This window comes from Physcomitrium patens, chromosome 1 (assembly GCF_059467195.1).
Source record: "Physcomitrium patens ecotype Gransden chromosome 1, ASM5946719v1, whole genome shotgun sequence".
In the NCBI taxonomy this organism is placed as follows: Eukaryota; Viridiplantae; Streptophyta; class Bryopsida; order Funariales; family Funariaceae; genus Physcomitrium; species Physcomitrium patens.
Window position 1 is genome coordinate 6109045 of NC_143410.1, and position 23841 is coordinate 6132885.

At 35.6% G+C, this 23841-nt stretch overlaps 5 protein-coding genes across 10 annotated transcripts; 3 read left to right on the plus strand and 2 right to left on the minus strand.

Moving 5' to 3' along the window:
• Nucleotides 1–4982: 4982 nt before the first annotated feature.
• LOC141044866 (uncharacterized) lies at nt 4983–6531 on the minus strand. The gene is made up of 3 exons (XM_073531852.2): nt 6463–6531; nt 5479–5945; nt 4983–5368 (listed from the first exon to the last, which is right to left on the minus strand). The coding sequence occupies exons 1-3, from the start codon at nt 6529–6531 to the stop codon at nt 5344–5346; spliced, it is 561 nt and encodes a 186-aa protein (XP_073387953.1). The 3' UTR covers nt 4983–5343.
• On the plus strand, nt 5749–10829 carry LOC112288432 (putative protein phosphatase 2C 5). Of its 4 annotated transcripts, none has more exons than XM_024532615.3 (8): nt 5749–5883; nt 7233–7521; nt 7650–7821; nt 8008–8158; nt 8316–8490; nt 8761–8889; nt 9334–9551; nt 9677–10829. In XM_024532615.3, the coding sequence occupies exons 2-8, from the start codon at nt 7309–7311 to the stop codon at nt 9945–9947; spliced, it is 1329 nt and encodes a 442-aa protein (XP_024388383.1). In that variant the 5' UTR covers nt 5749–5883; nt 7233–7308; the 3' UTR covers nt 9948–10829. The 4 variants fall into 4 exon arrangements, with proteins under 4 accessions (XP_024388383.1, XP_024388359.1, XP_024388368.1 ...); XM_024532600.3 differs by lacking the exon at nt 5749–5883 and adding an exon at nt 5922–6348 and having other exon boundaries at nt 7134–7521; XM_024532608.3 differs by lacking the exon at nt 5749–5883 and adding an exon at nt 5923–6348.
• A 4284-nt stretch (nt 10830–15113) lies between these two features.
• Nucleotides 15114–17067, plus strand: LOC112280224 (transcriptional regulator TAC1). The gene has a single exon (XM_024515457.3). The coding sequence runs from the start codon at nt 15924–15926 to the stop codon at nt 16473–16475; it is 552 nt and encodes a 183-aa protein (XP_024371225.1). The 5' UTR covers nt 15114–15923; the 3' UTR covers nt 16476–17067.
• A 1887-nt stretch (nt 17068–18954) lies between these two features.
• On the plus strand, nt 18955–20108 carry LOC112280948 (uncharacterized). 2 transcript variants are annotated; one of them, XR_002969465.3, is made up of 2 exons: nt 18955–19429; nt 19739–20108. XR_002969465.3 is itself a non-coding variant. In XM_073532538.2 (2 exons), exons 1-2 carry the CDS (start codon nt 19068–19070, stop codon nt 19811–19813), a joined length of 402 nt encoding a protein of 133 aa, XP_073388639.1. In that variant the 5' UTR covers nt 18955–19067; the 3' UTR covers nt 19814–20108. The 2 variants fall into 2 exon arrangements, 1 of the variants encoding a protein (XP_073388639.1); XM_073532538.2 differs by having other exon boundaries at nt 18955–19394.
• Nucleotides 20009–23813, minus strand: LOC112280932 (nudix hydrolase 2). 2 transcript variants are annotated; one of them, XM_024516899.3, is made up of 10 exons: nt 23474–23813; nt 23014–23316; nt 22436–22756; nt 22180–22245; nt 21867–22004; nt 21595–21672; nt 21372–21422; nt 21088–21122; nt 20823–20931; nt 20009–20683 (listed from the first exon to the last, which is right to left on the minus strand). In XM_024516899.3, exons 3-10 carry the CDS (start codon nt 22616–22618, stop codon nt 20492–20494), a joined length of 852 nt encoding a protein of 283 aa, XP_024372667.1. In that variant the 5' UTR covers nt 22619–22756; nt 23014–23316; nt 23474–23813; the 3' UTR covers nt 20009–20491. The 2 variants fall into 2 exon arrangements, with proteins under 2 accessions (XP_024372667.1, XP_090104694.1); XM_090248568.1 differs by having other exon boundaries at nt 23014–23813.
• Nucleotides 23814–23841: the final 28 nt, after the last annotated feature.

Genomic DNA, 23841 nt, shown 5'->3' on the forward strand with positions numbered 1-23841 from the left:
TACGAGTAAGAGTAAGCTCAAATAACCAAGGGAAGTTTGAATGGTGTGCAAATTATTGTCGTAACCAGCATGTATTGAAGAAACCAAATTATTTCGGTGTAATTACCGTCCTTAAAGTTAATATAGTGCCCTTATTGTGATCACCCTGGTTACATTGCAGCAATCTTTCTGCATTGTTAACCTCTAAATTAAGATAGAACTTCTAAACTAAGGAATTCTTTCAATTTCATTTAGTTGATTGAACTTTGCAAGACTACATCAATAACATTGCTGAACTGATTTGTTTTTTTCTCTCAAACTTAGAACAACCAAATTAAAACATTGCAGTAGTGGGTTATACACATGATATTGCAGTGCATCTTTCATACACAAAAGAGACTCTCAATGTTGGGTAATATTATTAGAGGTAAAAACTACTCTTGATTGTGCTCTAAGTATTTTATTAGAAGGAAGTTACAAAGACCTCAATAATGATCAAATAAAATGGTGGTATTCTCTCCCTTCTATGGGATACTATTAATGATTGAAAGGACCTATCAACTACCTTTAATGGGAACAAAAATTAGAGTATGTGGCAAACACAATTTGCCACATTTTGGACTTTATCAACATGTAATCACCACTCTTTGTAGAACTCATTTCAAGAATGGAAGTAGGAAAGGAGGAGGTAATGTAAAAAATATATATATATATATATATATATATATATATTAGTAACTACTTAGATTAGAAGAATTAGATAAAAGAAATAAATGTAAGCAAATTTAAAGATATTTTGTGGAAAAGCTTTATAAACATAGATTTGACTTTCAAATTATTTGTAAGTGATTGTTTGGTTTAAAACTTGGTCAATAAATTGGCTAAGTATTGCACATGTTTACTTTCTTTACAAGTTAACTACTATTGTTTATGTTGACCACTTGCTTTATAAATTGGCCACATATTGCATACATTGGTCACTTATCATATTAATTGGCCATGTAGTGCACATGTTAGAAATTTTTGTTGCAAATTAGATAGGTGCTTTATAAGTTGAACACATGTAAGATGATCTATAGAACATTGTGACATAGTTCCTTAGTTAGATAATATATATGGAGGCAAAAGTGAGGCCTTCCTCATTCTTGCCAACACTTTTCTTGTGTTCTTGCTTTAGTTCAAGAACTTCTAGTCTCTTTGTATTTAGCAATAGTTTTACTAGTTCTCGCATATATCTATCTTTGATTTGTCTACTTTCTTTTTTTTGAGTATTATAAAAGTGCATTACTTCTTTAGAGTTTGATTATGATTCATATCCTTAATATTAGCTTGACATATATATATATATATATATATATATATATATTACATTTATGTATATTTTTTAATATCTATGGTAGTAAATATAATTTAAGAAAGTGTTTTTACTAAAACTTATTTAAATTTTATTGTGAGTTATATATTCACCTTCTTGTTTATATTGTGTTCTTACATAAAAAAAATAAATCTGATATCAAAATGATACAAATAATAAAACAAGAAAATCTCAAACCAATTAATTGAAGAAGAAAAAAAAATAGTAAAAAATATGATAAAATAAAATGTTAAATTTTATATTTTAATAAAAAAAACTTATATAATTTTTTTTTTAAAATAAACCTAAATATATATATTTTTAAAAAGAATAAAGTGATTTTTTTCTATTATTATTATTTATTAGAAAACTTAAACAAATTGCACCCTTTAGAAGCATGTAAATGAAAATTGGTCTATAAGTAAAACATTATATTTTTTAAGCAAAAAATATTTTTTAATAAACTTAAAGTATTTATTGTAATCCAAAAATATAATTTTAATTTAATTTTAAAATGTTTATTATAGAAATAATTAACTAATTGAATTGCTATTCAAATAATAGTTTAATGTATTGGTTTTATGTTTATTGATTCATAACATAATATTCTTAGTTTTAACATAATATATAAAACCAAATTAAATATATATTTCTTTAAATTTATTTTTATCATATATACAAATATATATATATATATATATATATATATTAAATTAAAAATTAAACATATGCAATGAAATTTTGTATTGCTTTGAAATTTTAAAAATTACATTAAGTTTTGAAAAATAATGCATATGAAAATGAACTTACATGCATTTTTATATTTTACAAATATTCTTAAAAAATTAATGGATTTTTTTAATTATAAGAATATTTCATATTATTAAATATATAACATGTTTTTCAGTTATAAACCAGAAATATCAAACGGATTATGTCAAATTAGTAGAATTAGATAAATTTTTAGAAACGAACCTATTTGCATAGAATATCTATTCATGGTAACTTATAGTATTAAAATATCTACCACATGTAAGTTAGTAATTAATGTTGCACATAAATGTATTAAATTTAGAAATAGATTTAATTAAAGCATTAATATTTTAAAAAAAAATATAAAAAAAATATTAAAACATAAACATGCATTGTAAAAAATTTGGTATTAAAAATAACAAGATGTGACAATTAAGAAAATTTTTATTTTATTTTATTTTATTTTACAGAGAATACAAAAATACCAAATTCTATCAGCGAATATTTATTCAAATTATTTTCATAGTATATTTTATTTTAAAAAATTATTTGAAAATATTTTACAATGAGAGTTTTTAATTTTTATTTAATATTATTTATTGTTCTTGTAAATCCATTTCATAAAAATTATAATAATAATAATTAAGATGCAAGAAATTAATCCAGTTATTTTTTTAAAATTAAATTAAAAATTAAAAATAAATAAAATTAAAAATAAAATCCAAGATTAATTTTTAAAAAAACAGTCATTAAATAAATTTATATTTCAAAAATCTAATAATAGTTTTCTAAAAAATAAAAAATGTAGTGGTATAGATAAACAAAATATGCAACATGGCTAATAGGATTTGTTGCACAAAAGATATAAAAATAAAATAAAAATAACATAAAAAGTAGTTTAAGTGGAGCAAGACTTAAGATTATCTTTAAACAATTATAATCTTCTACATCATTTAAGTTTGTAATCTCAACAATAACCTTCAATAAAAAATTTAGATTTTTTATTAAATTCATTAAGTATTAGTATTTGAAAAACTATTTAAAGACATAAAATTTAATATTAAATAAATATGTAGTGAGATAAATCTATTTTTTATTTTTAAACAATAAAACTTTAATTTGCAACTTATCACTTTGTAGAGCCTTCATAATCACCATATAGAAGTCTTAGCATATTTGTTTTTGCAATAAATGAGTTTTAAGGTTACTAAAAATAAACTTAGTATTACATTAAAGTTTAATTAGTTAAAAGTTTCTATTTCAATTTTAGAGATATTCTTTTAAAATTTCCATAAAACTATTGAAATATCTAAATTATTTATAATTACAATGTAAAGTTTAAAGTTTGATTAGTTAAAAGTTTATATTTCAATTTTAGAGATATTCTTTTAAAATTTCCATAAAACTATTGAAATATCTAAATTATTTATAATTACAATGTAAAGTTTTGTAAAGAACTTTTATTTTTTTATATCAAGTTTAATAAGTATTCTAAGGAAAATACCTATCCATAACAATGCAATATGTATGAAGATGAAATAAAAATAATACATGAAAAAAATTATGTCCATGATGTAATAGTATTAAACTTATTTTTTTATTCATTGATTTTTTTATACTACTTTAAATAAGAAAATGATAATTTATGTCTAAATATAATAATCAATGTATATTACATTTTTAATAGAAAATAATAAAAAATTATGTTGTTATGAATATAAATCCAAAATATTGGAAGTTATTATTTAAACATTTTAAGCTTCAATTTAAATTTATCATTAAATTCTAATATCTTATGATTTTTTAAGAATATATATGTATACAACAAAATAGAAAAAAAAAAATACTAATTTATTTTTAAAAAATCTGAAAGTAATTATAATATATCAAAATAAATGGATAAAAATTATGAGTTTTTTGTCCATTTATTTTGATACATTATAATTACTTTTAGATTATTTTTGAACAAATTAGTATTTGATTTCTATTTCTTATATATATATATATATATATATATATATATGTATATTATAATGTATCAAAATAATGTTACCAAATACATAGTTACCAAATACATAGCTATTTGGTATCTTAGAATTTCCAAATTTCCATGTACAAACAAATGCAAATCAAAATAGACCAACAATAGAGAAATTAACAAATCATTTAGAACTCTACATGGAATTGGTATCAAATATCCTATCATTGACAATTTTTTGTTTTAAAGAGTATAACAAAGTTAATCAAATCCAATTAATCAAGACACATTAAAAATGATCCTTTGACTTTTTACAGATTATAAAATACACTTCTAACTTCACTACAAAGTGTGAGACATGATTACAATTTTTTTTTAAAATTCTGGCTGAGGATCTATAAAAATACTCCAACAAGTCCTCTTTCACAAATTATCAACTTAAATTAAATGCATGAAGATCTTATGGCTTTTCATTGTAGAGTCTTGTTTTTTTGACAATTTGAGAGATATGAAAGAAAAAAATCTTAAAAAATAAAATTTGACATGCCATTTAAATACAAAAAATTATCTAAAATTGCTTAACATAATATAATAAAACTAGTTGGTTGAAGACCAAAGACAAAAATGGAAAAAAATCATAACCATTTTCTTAACAAATCATTTGTTTAGAAGTTTACTAAAGTTTGGATTTAAAATAGCAAATTAGATATCTCAGTCTCTCTACACTGTATTGGATGGAATATGAGTCCACTCTAATAATTCATGTTTCCTACCCAATTTTAGAATCTTAAAACAAATTATAGATATGTGTGATTTTTTTCTATATTAACAACAATAAAGAGGTAAACTGTCGTAGGATTTAGTTTCTTTTTTCAAAAAAAGATAAAAGTGAAACAAATGTAAAACTGAAGAAGAACAAAAGTTTATATGTATGCATAAATATATATGTATATATATACCTATATATATATATACCTATATATATATACCTATATTTATTCACAAATGATTAAAAAGGGGCTTATTGTCCGGATCAGTCCTTTTTATTGAGTGCATCCCTGCTTCTGAGCCAGTATACAGTTACACTACTGCATGAATTCATTGATCTGTGGTGCATTCCACGAGGTAAAAATGATCGATTCGAAGCAGAATCCGCGGGACCCATCGGAGGAAGGAGAAACCCATCACATAGTGATCCATCGGCGACATTGGATCCAACGATGCACGAGATGATGGATGGCCACTGCCTGCCTGGTCACGCAGGATCTGCCGCTCTGGATCAAGGATTCCTTGCCCCTTGTCCGCTACGGAACAAACATCATCAGCACATCGAGAAACAAAACCAAAAACATAAAACAAAAAAAAACGAAAAAAAAAAACGCAATAAGGACGCTGCCGCAGATGTGGAGGCTACCTTGAGAGATCGGCCGAGGTCGAGGTCGGAAGGAAGCTCATCAATCCTGTGCCATGGGTCGTCGTCGATCCCACTGGAACCTGCTTCACTGGGCGAGCGAATCCGGAACTGACCGAGAGCAGCGAACCCAAGTGGAATAGCTGATGCGGACTGGATCCGTGCTTGTGGGGCACCGGAAGTTCGGAAGACCAGGATCGGCGCCGAGAAGATCGCACCCACAAAACCCACTTCTGGGCTCTAGGATCCTCGTGCTGAAGAATCTCTACCTCGTGACCCTGCCAGGGTCGACGATCTCCGATGTAGGAAGGGCGGGGAATCTCCGCGACTGGGGCCCTGTTCCCGTGTGTGCGGCCGCCAGTCGATTTCGTGCTCTCAGGAGACCCACGGGAGCCCTCACCACGTCTTGTGAGCCACTCGTCGGAACTGGAGAGAAATTTTCTCACATTCGGACAAGACTTGACTTTGCTCTAATCATATGTTTATTTTGTTTTTTTGGCATTTCTGGTCCCCCGGATGTCCATGAGTTGACAGTGTTTTATTTTTCTGAACTTGTTCGAGTCCGGGTCGACTGGTACTTGTGCTGCACGGATAGTGTTCGGATCTGGAAATTGGTTCAGAATTGTGTCGGTTTCGGCGACTTGTTGCGTGCCAGGAGTGCACGGATTCGGGGTGCGACGTGACGGTGGACGAGTTTTCGGTTCCGATGTTGTTGGTCGTTAGACGGATTATGGGTGGAGAGTGAGTGAGGAGGGATATGTTGGAGGGTTGGATTTGCACCCTGGTGAGAGGAAGGATGAGCGGATTGCTGCATTAAGGGTTGATATCGTCGGCGCAACTGACGTTTGGTGTTTTTGGCTGGAGCTTCTCCAGGTGTTTATCGCATCCCATTACATAGCTTCTTTTTTCCAATTTAGCTTACTGTTTAAGTTGACCCTGTTTGGTTTATTGAGGGAAAGTTCTGTGGTTCGTACTCCTTTGAGGGACTTGAGCTTCCTTGCCGGTTACGTTAACCCATGACTCGACAATCACGGCCAAGCTAAAGGCTGACATCATGTCGTCTATCTCTGTCTTAAATTACTTTCGAGAATGAAACAATCAACTTGATTGTGTACTACTGCTGCGAATTTCCGATGAGAGGGATGATACATGTTCGGAAGAGAAGGAATTAGAAGGAATCGACAGAATGGTGCAGTAGTATGTTTGCCTCGCAGCTACCTAGAAGATTGGCCTTCCTCATTCTATAGTGTAGAATGCACTTTGCTGCCTAGAAAGTCGTTGGTGGCAGCAATCTCACGAAAGAGAAGACTTCATGCAATTCGTAGGCTCTGTGTGCACTTTGTCCCCAAGCCCTTTGAATACCGTGGTCGCTTTTTACGCTTAAAATGCACAACTAGAGCCCCTGGACACTTCCCAGAAGTTTGTATGTGATCTCATGGAGGGTTTCTTTATCAACATTTGATTTGATTTTCTCCATTGAATCGAGTGCTTTCTAGGGCCTCAGACTTTCAAGTCTATATTGTTGGTTGTAGACCTTTCAGTAGCAGATAGGTGGTTAGATGAGAGAGAAAAGAAGCGCATGCATCTCATTGAAGACAGACGGGTTTTATGGAAGCCACAAAGGAGAGGCTTAATTTTCTGGTTTGTGAGCATATTAGGTCATCGTTCTCCATATCAGAAGCACTTACAACTCTGTAATCTCTGAAGCTATACGAACTGCTCATGTGTCTTATACACTTATTATTTCTCGCATCCAGTGGCCTTCACCAAATCAACCAATTCTGCGGCTTTCGTTTAATCGAAGAGTCGGGTGCGGCCGAGCCGATTTCTACGATGGGCGTTCATCCTAATGGAATCAGCTCGGTCAGGGACACATATCCTTTGAGTTCACTAAGTTTCGAAGAATTGCAGCCCGATGTAAAAGATATCCCGGTGTTGTCTCATGGACAGTTTATGCAACACAAGAAAGAAGAGGACTTCGCTATTGCAGTGACGCATTGCGAGAGAGTTCCTGGTGATCCATCGACCACGTACGCTGCGTTTATGGTATGTAGCCTTTATGTTTTATTTATTTATTTATTTTTTTTTTTTTTCCTGCGTTCAAACTCTTTACTACTTCAGGTTGCTCAATTGTGGAAGTCAGGCTGAAACACGTAATGTGGGTTCTCTGACAGGTTTTTGATGGTCACAATGGAGCAGCGGCAGCCACCTACTCTAAGCAAAATCTTCTCAACAATGTCATGAGTTGCACGCCACCCAATCTTACAAGAGAAGAGTGGTTGGCGTTTTTACCACGCGCTATGGTCGCAGGATTTGTGAAGACAGACAAGGACTGGCAGAAACTAGGTATAGTACAGCTGAATTTTGGACAGCAATTACTGAAGTCTGATGCACCAATTACCTTTCCGAGTATGGCTGATTTACTTCTTTTTTTCTTTTCTTTTTTTGTGTTGTTTTTGTTATCTGTTTTAAAAGAACTGTCTCTAGCTAGAAGATTGAAAAGACTGAAAGCCTTTGTGTTGGTTGGTTCAGGGAAAACATCAGGCACAACAGCCACATTAGTGATTGTCGATGGATGGACCATCACCGTAGCATGTGTTGGAGATTCACGGTGCGTATTAGATGCGCAAGGAGTAGCGACGCCGTTAACAATCGATCACAGGTTCGACGACAACATTGAAGAGTAAGTCCGGTCTTGTCACCGTCGATCATCAAAGTGGCAGCCTTGGCCATATTCAAGTTTGTGTGTTGATTGTGGAGATCGTTGAGACAATCTTGGTATATTCGCAAGCTCTGAAATTAGTTTACACTTTCTGAATATGTGCATGGTGCTGTTGCAGGCAAGAGCGCATTAGAGCAAGTGGAGGGGAAATTGGGAGAATTAAGATTTCAAATGGGGAAATCGAGGTTGGCCCTCTTAGGGTTTGGCCAGGTGGTCTTTGCCTCTCGAGGTCGATTGGCGACATTGACGTGGGCGATTACATTGTGGCTGTGCCTCACGTTAAACAAATTAAGGTAGTGTGAGACTTTTCTTCACTTTGATCTCATTTTGTTTTGTTTTAGTTTTCTTTCTGTTCCTTCAAGCTGCTGTGTTAAATGAGAGCAGGCCCTTAACAATCTGGACTCATCTTATGTTGCTGCAAGAACTAGAACGCTCTTTTACACACTCCAGAATCTCATTCGTTTTTCGAACATTTCAAGGAATGGACTGTTGTTCTAGGAACTTGTGTCAAGTCGAACTGCGGTCTCTAATTCTGAGTGGTTGATCATTTTCTTTGGCTCCAGCTTTCTCCTGCTGGAGGTAGGCTGATCATTGCTTCAGATGGAGTTTGGGACGCTGTTAGTACAAAGAAGGCTGCTAGATGCTGTCGTGGGGTATCTCAACCAGAAATTGCTGCTAAATATGTGGTGAAGGTTGTGTTCCTTTACTTGCTTTTTTCTTTTCATTCCTTTTTTCTTTTTAGTTTTGCAAATGATCAACAGAGTTGCATCAGGTTAACGAAAGAGATACTTTCTTACACCATCAGAGTAGGTTTTTCATTTACTATGAAACCGAAGAGTTTATTCTCGGTGACTGCTCTTAACATTCTTGAAAGCTGGGCTTTTTAGTCCACTGCGCTTGCACGTTGGGTCTGTTTCTTTCAAATGTTTGGAAGAATGCCATATGCAAACATTGAACGGTTTGCTATTAAATGTTCAAGCACTACACATTGGAATATATGGATGGTTCTGAAGGACACATGAATGTTAGTTCAGTATGTTACTGTTCACAGAAGAGTAGTGTATTTGTCATCAATTCCGGAAATGGGTCCACCACTTGTTTTTGCATATGTTGAGATAGAGCTTGTTGGACACCAGGAAGCAATCAAGGCCCGCGGATTACGAGACGACACAACATGTTTGGTGGTTGACATAGCTCCACGAAATTCTGAAGTGCCTTTTGCTCCAGCAGTCAAGAAACAAACCAACTTCCAGAAATTGTTACGCTGCATATCGGTCAAGGAAGCGCATATTGATTACGACCTCAACATCATGGAAGAAATCTTCGATGAAAACTCCCCAGCTCTGGCTGAAAGGTGAGTAAAACACTTACAAGTCGAAAATCGTATCCATATTTCCTGTGCTTTAGATGGTGTACTTCTTATTTGGCAGTTACCCAACCGAAGAGTCGCATCTCTGAACTAATTTTTCGTCGTGCTAGGTTGGGACCGGATGCATCGGTGCACGCTGGAAACGGTCTATTCCTGTGTGCAAATTGCCACTGCACCTTGGAGTCAGATGCGGGCATTTCAGTGCACGCGGGAAACTTCTTTTCACAAATCGCCGGGAATGCCTGGGAAGGTCCGTTTATGTGCTCCGACTGCAAGACCAAACAGGACGCAGCAGAAAAGGATGCCAAACAGGACACGAACCAGGGCAGTGCACCTCAACAACAAGGGGAGACTGGTCTTTCACCTCCTTTAACCTCATAAAACACTACAACACAGATTACGAAGGGCATGACACCAGTACATGTGCAGGTCCTGCACGCTTACTACGGGCATGGTTGTGGATAGATAGATACGTCGAGGTCACTAGATGGTGGCAGTGTAGACAAGGTGAAAGCTCAGAAGTGCATGTCTGGACACATCACTGGAATCACACTGGACTCAAGGGAAAACCAACGAAGGCCACTGCAACGAGGAGTGTGGTCTGATCCACCATCACATTACCAGCACAGACGCTTCGATGCATGGTGTGGTGTGGGGTAGGTGGGTCATTCAAGTCCAGAGCCATTGCTCCTGGGGCTGATCCCTGACTAGATTGGGAGGCAGTGTTGAGGTGCGTGTTGCAGGACCCTTGTCGATCAGAAACCTGGTGATGCGTCTGCAGCAATGCAGCAATATTGCAGCGTCAGAAGGGTCTGTGAAGAGCAGGTTTAGGGTGCTCGGGGAAGATGCGGAGCCACAACTTGGATGATGGTTCCGAGGCCGACCTGGTGTGGGATCCACCATCACAGTGGCGGTGGTGATAATTCTGTGCTGGTATGACCAGTAATATTAATACTCTTTTTGTACAAGGAGATTTGGAGGATGCCGTGTTTGCTCTTCTGGTGGAACGCTTGTTCACCAACTCAGTTATTATTTATATATATATATATATATATACATACATACACACATGTACATACACGTCTGTGTGTGTGTGTGTGTGTAATAGTACAATAGTGCAATGGTACAGTGTTGAGAAGTTCAGCAATACTGTATTGAAAGCTTTTTCTAAACAAAATTCTTATTGTGGATGAAATTTGGTATTTGTTGATGTGATAATTTTTGTTCTATTTTTGTTGCGAAATAAAACCTTACAACTGCGTATTTCAGAGGGTCAACTTTCTAAACTCAAAACTGGCCATAAACTCTTTAAGGTATTTGAGGTTTCAAAAACATATTTTGGATAGTTGGAAACTGGTCTTTGTATTTGTGCTTACATTTGTAGTTGAGTGGATTGTTCTTGAAATTATTCAAATCATTTTCATGCTATAAGTTTACAAATGAATCAACTATGCACTTTATGAAATTATAAGTCATGTGTGTTTCATAAGATCATATAATGTATAAACATATATGTATGTGTATGATAAAATATATAACAAAATATGCATAATACAAAAATTAAATAATTTGATATGTTGCAACCAACATTGGTATGCTATTATGTTGGTTCATTTATTAGTGTATTTTAATACATTTGTAAATAATCAACACGTGAAGAACCTATGCAAGAAAAAATTTAAAAACTTTAGAACTTTAAAACATAACAATTTATTAAATTCAAGGATAATCAAGTGACATAAATAATTATATTTCTATGTAATTATGTGTGTGAAAATATATGTGCTAGTTTATAAATATTTGATAAATATACTCATCAAGCAATTTTGAAAAAATATATACATAGTAAGTTTTTATAGTTATATTCTAAAAATATTATGCTAAAGTACAAAATAATAAATCTACAGTTATAAACTACTTAGATTTATTTTTAAATTATTTTTCAAATCATATTGTAGAAATAGTTTAACTTTAAATGTTGTAGAAGTATTTTGAAACAAATCTCTTAAATAAATTTCTTGTGGATTTTATAATAAATTATGTAAAAATTTATGTTGGAGATAATAAACTTGAATTCAAGTTTGTATGTATTTTATTATAAATGAACAAAGACTTTATTTATTTTATAAAATAAGATATACTATATCAAAATCTTATTTAGTAAATTTTACTACCATTATTATAAAAACTTAATATAATTTTTTAAATCCATATAATAGTATTATTATGTCTAATTTTAAATATCAACAATCTATTATGTACAATAGCTAAAAATTTATTTAAGGCATCATTTATATTAAAAATATTCATTGTTATAAATAAAATGATTATTTAACATGTTTTAGAATCTTTTCTTTTAACAAACACATTCAATTTCATCTAAAAATCCATTGGATGAATTCATAAATTTTTTTCCTTACCTTATGAAAAAAATAAAAAAATAAAAAATAAAATTTTAGAAGTTCATAATTACTAAAATTTTATTTTTTAATTCTTTATTACAAAATAATTAATTGCATATCAATATTTAAGCATATGTAATATTTCTTTGATAAATTCAATAAATTATTTTTTAATAGTTTTTAATAAATATAATAAATTTTACCTTCATACTTATATATTACATAAATTATACAATTCTTTAATATATTCAAATAATTAAAATTTAAAAAATCTATCTAAAACACAAAAATAATTGTTTTGATTAAACTTAAAAGATAATATGTATTATAGATATTTCACAAAAAAAACCTATATGTTAGAAGAAACATTTTTTAAAATGTTATTTTAATATTTATTTCAATAAACTTAGAAATATAATAAAGATATAAAAAGTTTATTAAGAAACAATATATATATATATATATATATATATATATAAATTAAAAAAATTTAAAAAAAATTAAATTTTATTTTATATGTGTATATGCATATATATATAATAATAATAATAATAATAATAATAATAATAATAATAATAATAAATATCATTTGACTTTTTATAATAAATTTTAGGTTAATTTTAAATTTTATTTACTTGAATTAATAATTTTATTACTTTATTGTCATTTCAAGTCCTTGTGAATGCTTGATATAATTCCAATTAAATTTTAAAAATAAATTCTATTGATATAAATTGTTTATGAGCTCATTGATTTATTTGTAAATAAATAAATAAATAAAAAGAGTTTATAATCTTTAATTAAATATATTTTTTAATTTTTATAATTTATCTTTAAAAAAATATTATATATTTTATTAAATGTAATAAAAGTAAAAGGATTATTAATTTATATGATTAAAATTATATTAGATTATTTTCTTTTAAAATTTGATTTATGCAATTAACACATAATGTAATTTTATTTTTGTTGAATACTTTCAATATTAAAAAATACATATGATGTTTAGATACAAACATAATAAGAATCAATTAATTATATATATATATAGATATAGATATAGATATATACATAAAAAGTAAAGGTTTTTCTTCTATATATATATTTATATGGTACTTACAAAGAATTAAGAAATTTAGGTTTAAGAATATTTTTTAATTTATTACCTAATTTAATATATTTTTAATAATACATATGTATATATTTAGTTTATTAAAATATTTATTAAAATATACTGACTTTAGTTTCTTAATCCTAATGATTTTCTTTCTCTTATTTGTTTATTGAGTTTTTAAAGAATTTAATTTACCGCATTTAAAAACATCTTGCCTACAAAATTCTCTTAGTTAATAGTTAGACACAAGTGATGTAAATAAATCAAAAGTACAATTTCATTAGGAAATGACATAATCCAATAATATAGCAAGGAAATTGAGTGGCGTAGATGGTACCAAAACAAAAGTGAACACGTTTCAAAGATTTCTTCCAAACTTGTTGGAGGATTTTCTCCAAATCTCATGAAATCTTTAAATAAATTCTTTTTAGAGGTTATTGGGAGTTGTAACCAACTTTGTTTTCAAAAAGTGTGGAGAAAACACACACTTCTTTTCCTTTCTAAGACTATTATGTTTGCTTCCAATTAGGCATGTAGAAATTTCAATCTAATTATAGGATTTAAAAAGTATACTTTTTATTTGAACTCCCCTTCTTGCTTTCTAGTGCTACATTACAAGACAAAATAACAACCTTAGTATATTTTATATTTTTAAGTTTAGAACTTTGATTTTGTAGAACTTTAAAGATTCAGGCCACTTTAATGATTCTTTTTTTAGCATATTTTATTTGCTTGTTGATATCTAAGTCAAATTATCTTGTAATGCAAAGTTGGCTTTAAAGCCAAGGATATTATATTTATATTAATTTTTTTAATAATTTACTATAAAAAAAACTTAAGATATATAATAAGTGTTTTAAGAAAAATAAAGAATAATGTTCCAATAACCAGGTCTGCCATGTGAAAGAGAATTCAACTTGTGGCTTGATTTGATAGTAATTGCTTTGTAGGTTTTTTTTATTACTATGATTGAAACTTGGTTTCTTACAAGATTTATTTCTTCTTATTTTCTATGTGCTTTGTATACATAGTAACAAAAATAGTACAAATATCATGTCCAAGATGACATAGAGAAATTCAAAGGATTTAGGAAACAAATAAAAACAATCAAACAGAGAGAGAAGAATAAATGCTTGTACATTGGTTATTTGATTTTTTGCAACATGGATTTCGCTTCTTTAAAAACAAAAATAAAAACCGAGGTATTAATATTATCGCTGTTGTTTTCAATCACTGGCTTTGTTTTATCGATTTGATTATTAATTCAAGATTGAAATTTGTATCACGTCCAAAGACTTGCATCAAAAGTGAAAAAGAGCAAAGACTGATCGATGAATCATTTAGTTGTAAACCAGAGGTAGACCTTCTAAAAAAAAACAACCTTGAGTTTGAGTGATACCATCAGGTAAACAAATCTTGCATTAACCAATGTTCTGCAGAAATCAGAGGTGAATGGAAAACTTCCTTTCACCCAAAGGTTCCCCACATGTGCCATTCAAAGAAATGTGACATGATAAAAGTACCTACTGGGACTGTAATCAAGTTTTAACTAAAACAGCACCATGAGAACTAGAAAAAGATTCAGTGGGAAATGTAATAGTAATCTGTGGAGCATAATCGGAAGTCATGGTTGAACAAAAGAGAGCCCAACTGGAAGGTGGGGTGGGGGTTTATTGGAAAAAGTGAGAAAAAATCAAACTCAAGGTGGATCACAGCGTCAGTAACTTGCGTGACTGTGTAGAATCAGCATCCTTTGATATACACATGTAAGGATACGCTGATTAATGCACTGGATTACCAGTTTAAGTGGCAAGCATAAAAATACAGAAGGGATCCTGTTTCCGGAGGAGAAGATCCACCACGCAGTAAAAAAACAAAAAAAACAAAAAAAAAATTAGTTTGATAGAATTGGGTGTAAAACACTCGGATTGATCGAGAGTTGCTGTGCTGGGGAAACGCAACGCAACACGAGAATGCGTGTCGACCGCGACCGACAGTATTGAGAACGCATCCCGATCCGAAGGGTGGTGGTGATAAGTAGCAACATCCACACATGATACATATAAACCTTTGAACTAGAAGTGGAGGCCCACTCTTGATCACTTTGGATGCATGCTCTGGTTTTGTCGACGGTCCAGTTTAACGGACACTGCTCGAGTCGCTTTCCTTCACTGCGCTCCTCCTCCACACAGACTGACAGTGAGAGTTCATTTGAACTAGTTAGTGCATGTCGAGGAAGGGTTGCCGTCGAGAGAAATACTCCCCATAGTCACCTGGAGTGATCCAGTTTCTATCGACTAATTTTGATGGTGTTTGTTATGGAGTCACGCATGATTGAAGCCATCAAGTACAATGTGTTTTGTGTGTTGCTGGGGACTGCTGCCTGCACACTAGGATGTGGTGTAGCTTCCGTTCTCCTGCTGAGCTTATGAGGGAACTCATTGTCTCCTAATGTTTGCTTAACCATCCCGCTTGAGCATCTAGAGTGTTGCATGCGGGTCACCCAGCGAATTCTTCGCCCACGTTTTTCCTCAATTCTAGGCATACTAGTATGTCTGTTGCTCACCTCCTCCGTGGATCGATCTCTACTCTGAGAATCATTAAAGCTAGTGCACAGTAAACTTCATTTCTGTCTCGTCTTAGATGCCTCGGGATACGATCTGCATATTCCGTGTATAGCGTTGGTTCCAAGCACGTTTGAGTGTAATAGAGGAGGTGATTCAGCATACGCAGGGTGTGCATTAGACTGGAGTAATTTCACAGATTCTGCTAGCGTCCATCGATTGGTCTGTTCCGTGACTGCCGTAGGAAAGATTGTGAAGAGTTTGGGGCGCATTTCGAATGATGGGAACTGGGCACATAGCTGTCCTACTTCCTGACCAAGAGCACTTGAAGCGAACTCGCCCTTGGGGGGGGAACATCATGCATGAGCCAGATGTTAAAGGAGGAGGGGATGTACCGTACTGGAGAAAGAAAGTGCTCGTAACCAATACTGACGCCACAGATTCGTCGGGAGATGCAAGCACAAGCGAGCAGTGGCCACCGCGATCCTACATGTGCAATTTCTGCCGACGAGAGTTTCGCACTGCGCAAGGCCTGGGAGGGCACATGAATGTGCACAGGCGAGAGAGGGCACAGGCAAATCAATTGGCGCACCTAACAAACAGCAACGAAGCACTACTCGCTAGCACAAACTCGCAGGATGCCAACAGTGCGACGTGCATGCAAGGAGAATGGAAACGAGGATATTACAATTATCTAAATGGCGCCCCACTCTCCCAGCAAGCATCCACTTTATCTTCGAACCAACCACTCGGCGGGATATTACATTCGTCTGAGAAACCTGGTGACACTGTCGACCTTGAGCTTCGACTTGGTCAGAAATCTGATTAAATTGCATTATTATTCGGCTTCTGTAGAGCATGAACAACTCAATGTTACAGATAGCGGACTTGACCGTGCAGATCGCCCCGTCGGTCCATGTTTACAAATTGCTACAGTTGTAGCGCATTTGTCTCCTTCCTTGTAAGGAATCTTTGGGTTCGTGAAATTTGGCAGAAAGCTTTAGCTTCAATGTAGTCTAAACCCTCAGTGTTGTGATCACCTGTCATCAAAAGATTTCCAGATCATGGTTGTTATGTACATAAAGTAAGAAGAAAGCATCTGCAACAGCGCCGATCTCTCTTGTAATTGGTTGGAGAGTATTAGACAAGAGTTGGATTGAGCAATGTTCCCACCTCGATCCAAATAGTTATGGCCGGCTTATAGGGCCTACTCTGCCTTAAAATTGCTTCTATACATGCAGATTATAACAGTTTTTCTTGTTATAAGTTTGAGATCAGCGCCTGTCAGTAACAAGAAAGCAATGTTTATAGCCTTAGTTCCTTCAAAATAGTCTGTAGAAGCTCTAAGTTGTGGAATCTGATTTTGTATTTGGATGACTTATCATTGCATTAATGAGTTCAATATAATATGATTGCGAGAATTGAACGATCGTGCAAGAGAACATGGACCTCTTTCGGTTCGCAGCCGTTGGAAGCCTTATGTAGAGTCTCCCAAGGCTGGTCCAGTCCCCAGACGCCGAATCTCAAAGCTTCGTCATGAAGAAAAACTTTCCTTTCAGAAAGTCAATTAACGGTACTATACCATGGGACAGTACAGTGGTATATTCTCCCATCAATAAACTTTTCTCTTAGGGTCAGGTGTACAGAAAATGATGCAATCACTGACAATTTTTGTCATCTCTCGCGCAACCATCTGTGCCGCTGCCTTCGCCAAATCAGGATTTTGCCCTTGGGCTGAGCTGCAATGTTTTGGGGGCAAGCGTTCAGTTCCGAAACAGCTTCGTCGACAGAAACCCAGTCAATGGTTGTCACAGATTTGGAGGACTTGCGAGGATCCAGTGGTTGATCCCTTCACTCCTGCATGTTACCGAACATCGAGCGGGGAGTATTGAACCCTAAACTGCCAGTTCATCACTTGATCTCGCCCTTACTCCTTCCAAGTTCCAAGCATCACAGCCTTGCCAATGCAGCCAAACACCCAAGTCGTGAACTGACCTCGTTGTTGTAGTAGTAGTAGTTGTTGTTGACGAGATGGCCTTCGGTTTCCAGGGCACAGGCCTATCCGATGAACGGAGTTGTTTTCGGCGCACTGCACTGCCTAATTTAGCTTTTGCAACCAACTTGACGATCAGCCAAAAGTTGATACGCTGGAACACCATGTCTCTGCTCTGGCCGCATGACTTTTTTTGGATAAGGAAGTTGACTCTTCAGAGCAGACTCTGAAAAATGACTGGATTTGTAAACTACCCATGACGTCGCGGGAGGACTTTCTCCGGCGTAGGTATGTCTATGCTACTGGAAATATTAGGTGCACCTTTTAAAGGCTCCAATGTACTGTCCATCCTGGAGAAAAGGTGGCTAATATTCCTGCATTTAATGTCTGGCTTTAGTGGAATAAACATTCCCTTGGGTGGAAAAATAAAGAACAAAATCATGCTTGATCGCAAATTCAATTCTGTTCTTTTTGTGTGTGTGTGTGTTCCACTCACTGGCTGTGGAATTAGAACGTTCATATTCAGTTCCAAAATAAAAGAGACTTGTAAAAGATGTGCATGCGCTCATGAGTTTGAGGATAAGAATGCACTGGGTCCACATGCTTGGAAGTTTTTTGACCAACTTCAAGCACTTCATGCATGAATACTTCTCACTACGTTTCTCTTAGTGTTTTCCAAAATATCGAATTATATATATATAGATATGCATATACTGAAATACAAAAACAAAAACAAGACATACGTGTGCATGTGTGTGTATATATATATTTTATTTTATTTTATTTTATTTTACTTACTTATTCATTTGTTTGTGAGTGTGTGATTTAATATGTAGGACATGATGACTTTCAAGTAACAAAACTATTATATTTTAGAGCCAAGCCTGTTTGATGTTTTTGTTCTTCTTAGACAATATTCTTATCCACTGTTTTTAAAATTTGCTGCAAGTATTCCGATGTAAAACATTCTAAAGTTAGGATTATGATGTATACTTTTCATACTTCCAAAAAAACAAAATTAAAAACACAACAAATTGATAAAATAAAAAAGGAAGAGGAAATAAAACAAAACAAAAAGATCAATAAATCTCGTGGTTGTAGCAGTCTCACAGCACTAGCAAAACATGGGCATTCCACATCGCAAACACAATAATATGCAAACGTAATGATGGTTGCACTTTCCCGATGTGGCGAGAGCAGGCTGTCAACCCACATTGAGATAAGTGCACAGTGCAATTATATTTGTAAAGAATTCTGCAATGCATATCAGAAGGAACTCTCCTCCCTGCAATCAAAAGTATAGGGTGCCATCATGACAACCGGCCTAGACTGAGCATGGCTGAGGGACCGTAAAGGACCCAATAGCCAACCCATGAGCGAGACCATGTCCAAAGGGGGCTAGAAATAAGCTCGCAAAATCTGATTGTGATGATGGCCTTGACTGCCTGTTTTACTGGTTTCACGCATGATGGACGACGCAGCGCGCGGCGCTCTGCCTCCTTCAGCTTCGACAATTTTCGAAGTGGTGCCGTCGCTGCGGACGCACCCAATCATCAGGATGGTGCTGAACTCAGGACTAGATCAATGGAGTGCCACACAACTGCACAGCGAGCGAGAGAGAGGGGGGGGGGGGGTGGGGGGCAAGCTCCCGGCGACTCATTCCCGCCGCCCCTGTCGTCTCCGGCTGCTAGATCTCTATGCACGTCACTTGGTGTTGCAGCTCGAGACTCGGTGCAATCTGACAGGACCGACTTGGTGACATTCATTCTTTTGCCGTAGCTTCGGATGCGGTGCTGAACCCAGTCTTTACTGCGTTGGAAGCTTTTGAGTTTCGTCGGGTGAAAGTGGCGGGGGTTTATTTTTGCCTGGTTCAAAGATGCGTAGTAGTATTGATCTCAAGCTGTTCGCAAACTTTTTTATTTATTTAATATTATTTTTGTCTCATTCGCACAGTTAGCAGTGCAGAAAGAATTTATTTCGTCTGTTACGTGGGGCTTCTGGTGGTCATGTGATTAGACTACGGCTTGTACTGGGAATGCGTAGACGTGAATAACTAAATTTCTTCAGATCTGATCTCCATCATGTTTGTCTGTCAGCAGTGCATTTGGACTTTGACGTGCTACTGTAATTTCCTCCATCTGCTGCTGCTGCTGCTAAAGGGATCGGGACTATGACGTCGCTCCATGGAATAATTTATCAAACCAGCTTGGCTGAAAGGACAACGAGGGATTTCTCTTGAAAGCGAGACACCCGCAGAATGGTTGACGAAGTAGTAATTAATACAGCTGCTATCTGATGTGAGAGAGAGATATATACGCAGCCAGTAAAAAAAACAGATCAAATTTAGCAGAGTACTGGACGTGGCTGTATGACACTGCAACAGCTTGGTGGAGAAAGATATTACAATATCCAGCTGATGAAATCCCGGAGAAATTAAGTTGACCCGTATCAATCATGTTCCCCTCTCAATCCCTACAGCTGGTTTACCTGACATGAGATCTGACCCTTGCCTTTTCTTTCTTAGGTAAGCTAATGAGTTAAACATCTCTCTTTCCAAAATAAAAATAAAAAAATTGTTCCCCTAATGCACAACATATAGTGAAATTTTTCAACATGATGTTCCTCGAGCAACGACTGACAGTTACAATTATCTACAAGTATCACTTGACCATCATTCGAGCGATCCCACTAGCATGAAGAGTGACATCATATGCGCGACTTCTGGTTCAGTCCTGTGAGACACAACGTCTGAAAGCTACTTTGAAATTCGAAGTTTGAGAATGTGGATGACTATGAACAAACATATACAGCCAAAGTGGCAGGACCAGATGCATTTGAGTACATCACTCAAATTATTCTTTGCAATCATCAGCGTTGTAGAAGAAATATTGAGGCCTCCTGCCTGTGCCAGCTTGCACATCTTCAATTTTGAAACCCTTGTAGCCAGATTCAGTTGTCGTTGCAAGACAAACTTCAAGCATTTTCTTCAACAACTTCCTCTGTTTTAGGTATGTTTGGTCTTTGAACTCAGCTATTGGCATCCACTGTACGTCACAAATGGGAAGGAACCGTTACATGAGTCACATCTCTTAATGTGAGCTAAGCAACAATGAAGTGATAAGATATGCAAATTTATGAAGATAATTGAAACTTTGAAAGGACGTTTGAACAAATATATTACACCTTGACAGCGGTCAATTCACTGTCCTGAACAGTAATTTCGGAGGTGACTGGTCGGAGCACACACAAGAAGAAGATATCAGATTTTCCAAAAGCCGCAGCATGTGATTGTCTGATAAGCAAACACCGTGACGACTGGTTAGCCCAGAAAGAGACGACGCGGCGCAATTATGAAAGCCACGATTTTCACTGTGAAATTCAGTTGGGTTCGAAAAGTCGAGTCATCTACAGCATGTGGAAATGTTGACTATTGGGAGGGTTAATATACCTGAATCCGATGACATCAACGAACTCCGTGTCAACCTGCAAAATGATGCATCGACGGGAATTTTAAACCTCTAAGCGTCAAAGCTTACCATAAAGAACTTATTCGAGAATATTGAGTACAGTCCTCTAAACTTTTTAACTGCTCCGTATTCTTATATTTGATAATCTGAACAATGGTCATGTGGAAGTCAAGCCGAAACTTGGAAACAAGATTTTTGCTTCTGAACGTTTTCTGTTTTGGACAACTTCCATGCATCAATGTAGAGATCTAATCAGGAATTATACCCCAGTTTCCTCCTTGACCTCTCGAATTGCGCCAGAAAAGATGTCCTCACCCTGCTTATTGAAATTTGGAACTCAGAAATTAGAATCATTAAGCTTTGCTGGAAGTCTACTGTGCATCTACTACGGGAATCCTCATGCAACACAAGATACAGTACCAAAAAGTTGTCTCGAGAAGAACATAATAGGAGATATGAACCGGCAGATCTGTCGGACGTTGACAAACCTGGTTGACTGATCCTGTGGGCATCTTCCAGATTCCAGCACCTTGGAATACTCCACTCCTCTCTTGCACAGCTAGAATCTGCAATTCAAAAAGGCGCCGCAAACAAGATATATCATGTTCGTTATAACAGCTTGTAGGCTTATGTAGCACGTAAGAAGTGAACTTTGTTGCTTGTTAACACATGATCTCTAATACTTGTTAATGCTTGTTGATACGTTTCTGATGGTGGTGGTTTTATCCATTTCACGAAGAGACAGATCTGAAAGTGGTACCTCTTGTTTATCGTTCAATATAAATGCACCAATTCCAACTTGGTGTGAGGCATTGGCAGGAACTGTTGATTGTTCTTTAGATAGCCAAGTGACAAGCATCACATGTGTGGGCTCCGCATGATGGTATATGAAGCCGGCCTATAAAAGGCACAGATGACACATTCTGGTTCTCATTAGCATTCTTGAGTGTGAGACTTGCTACTGAAATCACGGAATGTTTATATCAGAACTGGTGGAAATAACTCATCTCATTTATGTTGCAAAGCCAAAATTAAATCTCTAACCCAAAAAAAGTCATGCAATAAACAGGTACCTTAATTGCAGGATCCACCAGGTAGCTGTTTTCAATAGTCAGCTTCAGCCAAACTGCTTTTTTGCCCTGGAAAATTTATTAATTGCAAAAGTAACACGTTTTATCAGCCCTCAATAGACTTTGTCTAGACCCATCTTGAACATGAGCTTTCATAGAAGTTTTGGTTCTCCTTGTGTCCTTCAGCATTTCCTGAAATCTGGAGATCAGATATACACACGATTCTTTCTGCTTGGTTCAAAAGCAAGTGTTTAGTTACCTGGGTTCTCCATTGTGCAAGAGAATGATTCAAGCTATCAACAAAGACGGACGTATTCGTCGGTAAGCTTTCGACGTCGATTACGAGGCCGCCATATTTGTCCTCAGCAGATATCAAAGTCTGAACTGGTTGATCATTCATCAATGTATCCAGTTGGCAAGGAAATGAGCTGGAACGGGCCATTCTGAATCAGGTGCAAGTAAGACAACGAGTTGTTCTAAATGATTGAAATGAATAGACAACCTTCGCGCACCAAAACTGCACTGATATTCTGTCAACGTCCACTAGTTCGAGGGAAGTGAGAGTAGGCTCGATTAGCTTCTGCAAATACCAATGAACTGACTGTGAGACCACGATGGGATCGTGCATTCAAAGACAGGCAACTGACAGTCAACGCTGAAGTAATCAAATTCAGTAGCTAGGCATTGATCAATGACAAACGTCATGGAAACCACTGGATTTCAAAAGTTCACAATATGGATTCAATTAACACCTCATAGAAGTGCAAGTTACTAACGTGACTATGATACGAAACATCAGAAGCATGGTCGCAATAAGTGCAGGTACTGCAGTTACACCTGTTAAATTGCAAACAATCCCAGTGAAGACGCCAATTAGAGCAAGAGAGCTTTGATCGGATTATTATCTTGTCGGACAGACCTCCCACAGTCAACACTCCATATGGCCTGGTTACTAAGGCCGACAAAATCGAATCTCCGCAGCTGAATGAGCAACTTTCGAATGCCGACGAAAGCCTGGAAATTCTGAACAATCACCTATCGTAGACTTTCCCAAATCTCGTGCCAGCCTTTATTTACATTTCCAGCGCGAAATCCTCGGATTACAGGCCAGTCGGCGCTCACACTGCGCAGTACAATTAACTGGATGCAGAGGGTATTAGGTCACAGAATCGTCAGTCCATGCGACCCTCCGCTTTCTCTGACTGCATCAAAATCACCTTAATGTCAAAACAGCAGAAAGAGTAATTAATTCGCTCTCTTTTAATGCTTAACAGTGGGCAACGGTAGGAGATCCTACCACCCGCTGGTTATCAGAGTCGGAATTGGGCATATCTGCAGTCACATCGGCTGGGCTGCCACCATTTTGGGACTTCCCGCACAAACGTGATGAAAACCGCACAGAGAGCTGCACCAATTGAATACTGTAAAAAAAAAACGGGATCACCGCCGTCGGCAACACTGTGTGAAATAGAAGGTTCCCTAATTCCGAATCCTGCAACGTTGCGGCCTCTAACACGACGCCGTCTTCGATCCTCTTCCCGTCGTTCCAGAGAGGCCTTGGCCTTCCTGGATCGGCAACGCGGTGCGACCGCGCCAAGCAAAAGCCTCGTCGAGCACGTAATTTGGCTGAGGCCCTGCTTCGGGGACGGATACACAGAGCCGCGA